At 35.8% G+C, this 3,891-nt stretch overlaps 2 protein-coding genes across 2 annotated transcripts; both read right to left on the reverse strand.

The window, feature by feature from the left end:
- Nucleotides 1-694: 694 nt before the first annotated feature.
- Nucleotides 695-1,443, reverse strand: LOC111904601 (uncharacterized). Its single transcript, XM_023900350.1, has 2 exons — nt 1,168-1,443; nt 695-1,096 (listed from the first exon to the last, which is right to left on the reverse strand). Exons 1-2 carry the CDS (start codon nt 1,441-1,443, stop codon nt 695-697), a joined length of 678 nt encoding a protein of 225 aa, XP_023756118.1.
- Nucleotides 1,444-2,640: 1,197 nt separating this feature from the next.
- Nucleotides 2,641-3,891, reverse strand: LOC111904602 (uncharacterized). Its single transcript, XM_023900352.1, has 2 exons — nt 3,450-3,891; nt 2,641-2,921 (listed from the first exon to the last, which is right to left on the reverse strand). Exons 1-2 carry the CDS (start codon nt 3,889-3,891, stop codon nt 2,641-2,643), a joined length of 723 nt encoding a protein of 240 aa, XP_023756120.1.

Here is a 3,891-nt window from a genome sequence, read left to right on the forward strand (position 1 = left end):
TCTTTCTCTCTCTCTCACACACACACACATACAATGACTACAGCTCATCTAGGGTTTCTCTCAATGTGTCTAAATGATCAGGGAGGTGGAAATGAGGGCTTAAGGGCCTTTAAATAGGGTGCAAGCCCTAAAATTAGGGTTTTCTCAATACAAACTCAACTCGTCAAGTCCAGCCCTTCGACTCGACGAGTAGGCTTCATAACCCGCATGGCCAGCTCAGCCCCTACACGACGAGTCGGTACCAACCAACTCGTTGAGTAGGTTCTCCAAAGTGCATTATAACTCTTAAATTTCTCATCCAGGATTCGGGGTGTTACAAATATTCAAATCCATATATCATGAGTTTACTTTAAAAGGCAACATACTTTCATAAGTGAGTAAAATATCATTTCATGTCAACAGTTTCATTAAAAAGGCAACATATATCCATTACTGGCCAAAATACCCTTTTTGGTTATGAGTTAACTTAAAAAGGCACCATCCATACATAAATGACCAAAATATCCTTTTATGTCAAGAGTGAACTTAAAAAGGCATCAACCATACATAAATGCAAATTACCATCATCCTAATACATAAACTTTAAATCCAAATTACCATCATTTTAACACACATACTTTAAATCCAAATAACACAAAGTAAAAGTCAACACTAATCAATTATAAGAGCTTTTACCTCAGAATTTCCTGGATCATCAACACCACCAATTGTTTTGCCTAATTTCAGCTTCAATATTCTCTCTGAATTTCTTCTCCTTAATCCTTATCCTCTTCAAAATCTCTGAAATTGGTCTAACCCTTACCTGCTGAACCTGGATAACATGAACAACCTTTTGAATTTGAACATTATCAACAACTTGGACATTAGGATTAACCTCATCATCTTGAACATTACCACCCTCCTCAGCTTCCTCACCCACAACACCCTCATCATCTTCATAACTTCTAGGTGGAGTAAATTGCATAGACTGACTAAAATCCCTTGCACTACTGGATTCAACATCAGTAGGAGTAACTTGCATATCATTTTGAGTAGTATCCATCTCAATTGGAGTCATTTCAACCTCTTCATGTTGTTGTGGTTCACTTGTACTACCCTATATCGCATGATATAATTATGTTAGTAACAAATCATATGTAAATAAATTTAAATTTTAAATGGTTTTACCTGTCCTGCATTTTGCTTCACACAAACTTTTTGTTTCTTCTTTTTCTTCACATTTAACTTTTGGGGACTTCTCTGTAGACAAGTGGCCTTGTTGTGACCTATCTCCTTGCAAATACTACATCTGATTTTCTTTCCAGCCTTAGAAACCCTGTGTGTTCCTATATTCTCTGTAGTGGATTTCTTCCTCTTAATAGTTGGCCTACCAGGCATCCTTCTACAAATAGGAGGCAATGGTGGAGTATAATTTGTCTCTGGCCACATGTCATTGCTATTCATGGGGGCAATTTCTGTAATTGTATGCCTTCCTAAATATGGTTGTGCTAAACATGTTGTCTACATAGGCTTTTACATCCCTATTAAGAAAGGATATGCTAGCTACAGAATGAGCACATCCATATCCATTCAATTGCCGCAACCTACAAGAACATGTTTTCCTTTCTAAGTCCACCTCATATGCATCTGTTGCTCCCCTTACCTCAAACTGTTTTAATCTACTAGGTAGTACCTGATAATGGCTTTGAATTTTTAAAGCAAATTCACCTTATCCATTATCTCTGGACAAATATGATTTCCCCGTTGTTGTCCCTTTAATTTCATGTTCTAGATTATGTCCATCATGTCTAATCTTAACTCCTCTAACTGAAGGGTTTTGAGCATCTAATATTCCTATTGTATGCATGCAACCCTATGTGCCTTGGATCTATGTTTTCACTATTATACATGCAAAAATACAAAATTCCAAAGCATCATCCTAACTAGCATATTATGGAGCAACTATACTACAAAAGTCTAGTTAGATGACATATGGAGCTTGAAGTCTTGAACCTTTAAGAGCTTAGCCCTAATAGTGTGGAAGCCTCAAATGGAATCACACAACACCAACAACAAATGGAATAACTAGAGAAGAATGTTACTTTGGTTCTCCCTATGAAATCGGCCCTTGCCCTCACTATGTGTATCCACTAGTGCCATTTCATGAACCATGGGATCCTTTATATAATGTGGCTCATTAGGGTTACACCATGTAAACCCTAATGTGCATGACTTTCCATTTCCTTCATGATCCATGGGTTTTAACCTCCATGGAGTATCCATGGGTTAAGTCCAACATGAAGGACAATGGATCACAAGCCCATATATATAAGAATGAATGGTTTACATAATCAATCCCCATATATTTAATTAGTCTCTTTTGATCACAAAATTAAATCCAAAATAATTCTTGATCAATACTAATTAAAAAAATATGATTTCATATTAATATATTAGAACTTATAATATATCAATATAAATCATAAATAACATTTTCTCACTTGTCTATCCAATTGTTCTGATACCATGCAACCCAAATGGACCATGCTACTTTCGGGTTGACTACATACCAATAATAGTTATGGGCTTAGACATCTAATCCAACACTAACATGGTTATTATGGGCTTCTTCCTGGCATCTACTATTACAACATTAAAAATTTATGAGAAGCCATTTTCAACTGCATCACAACACCTTCCAGCTTGAAAGAAAGCTTTTGACCATGTTTTAGGATCTTTCTCCATGATATATTGATGGACATCTGGGTTCAATGTCTCAATTTCCTTCATCACAACTTTAAAAGCATGCTCAATTGTGGCTTTAGATTCTCTCCAAAACAAGGTATGATATATGGCACCAGTGAATCTCTTCTGCAAATTCTGGCAAATATGTCTAGCACACTGCCTGTGCTTTACATATGGAAGTAACTCTTTAACAGCCTCTATCAAACCCTATATTAATACAAAGGTTTAAATCAGATAGTATAGAATAAATATAAATGAATTACTATGGGCGTGTTTGGAAAAAGTAGCTGGTAGCTGGAAGCGAGTAGCGGTTAGCTGGTAGCGTGTAGCAGATACCTGGTAGCGGGAAGTTGTAGCTTTTATTTGTTATATGAATGTTTGGCAAAGTAGCTGGAAGCTTTTGAAATATATAAAATTACATAAAAGGACGATTGATTAAAAATAAATAAATAAATAAATATATTTTTAAGGGTAATTATGGAAATTGATTTCAAAAGCTCTGGAGCGTTTTGTTAAACGCTACATGAAGTAGCCTTTAGAATCAGATCGTTTTGTTAAAACTAAAAGCTAAACGCTCATACTGCCAAACGGAGCTTTTTGTTTAAATTAGAGCGTTTTTATCAAAAGCTAAAAGCTAGAAGCTCCCAAACGCTTCCAAAAGCTCCGTGCCAAACACGTCCTATGTAAAATACTAATTGTATGTTGGTCCGACATTAAACTGAAACCATTGCCTAAATTCAAGTTTAGATCATCAATGAGAAGCTCTAAAAACCACTTCCAATTCTGCTTGTTCTCCACATTAACCACTACCCAAGAAATAAGATATATATTGTCATTTGAATCCCTCCCAATAGCACAAAGCAATTCCCCCTTACAAACACCTTTAAGAAAACATCCATCAAGACCTATTATCCTTTTACACCCTTCAATCCAACCTTGTTTAACTCCTTGAAAACAACAATAAAACTTGCTAAAATATTTCTTTCCATATGGACCATCCTCCACATCTAGTTTCACAGTTTTCCCATGATTTGTCCTTAAAATATCATGACCATATGAACATAGCTTACCATAATGTTCAATAAGGCTACCTTCAACAAGATTCAGTGCATACTTCTTTGCTCTTCTACATTGGCCCATACTAACTTGGATACCAAACTTGGCCAT

This window comes from Lactuca sativa, chromosome 3 (genome assembly GCF_002870075.4).
Source record: "Lactuca sativa cultivar Salinas chromosome 3, Lsat_Salinas_v11, whole genome shotgun sequence".
In the NCBI taxonomy this organism is placed as follows: Eukaryota; Viridiplantae; Streptophyta; class Magnoliopsida; order Asterales; family Asteraceae; genus Lactuca; species Lactuca sativa.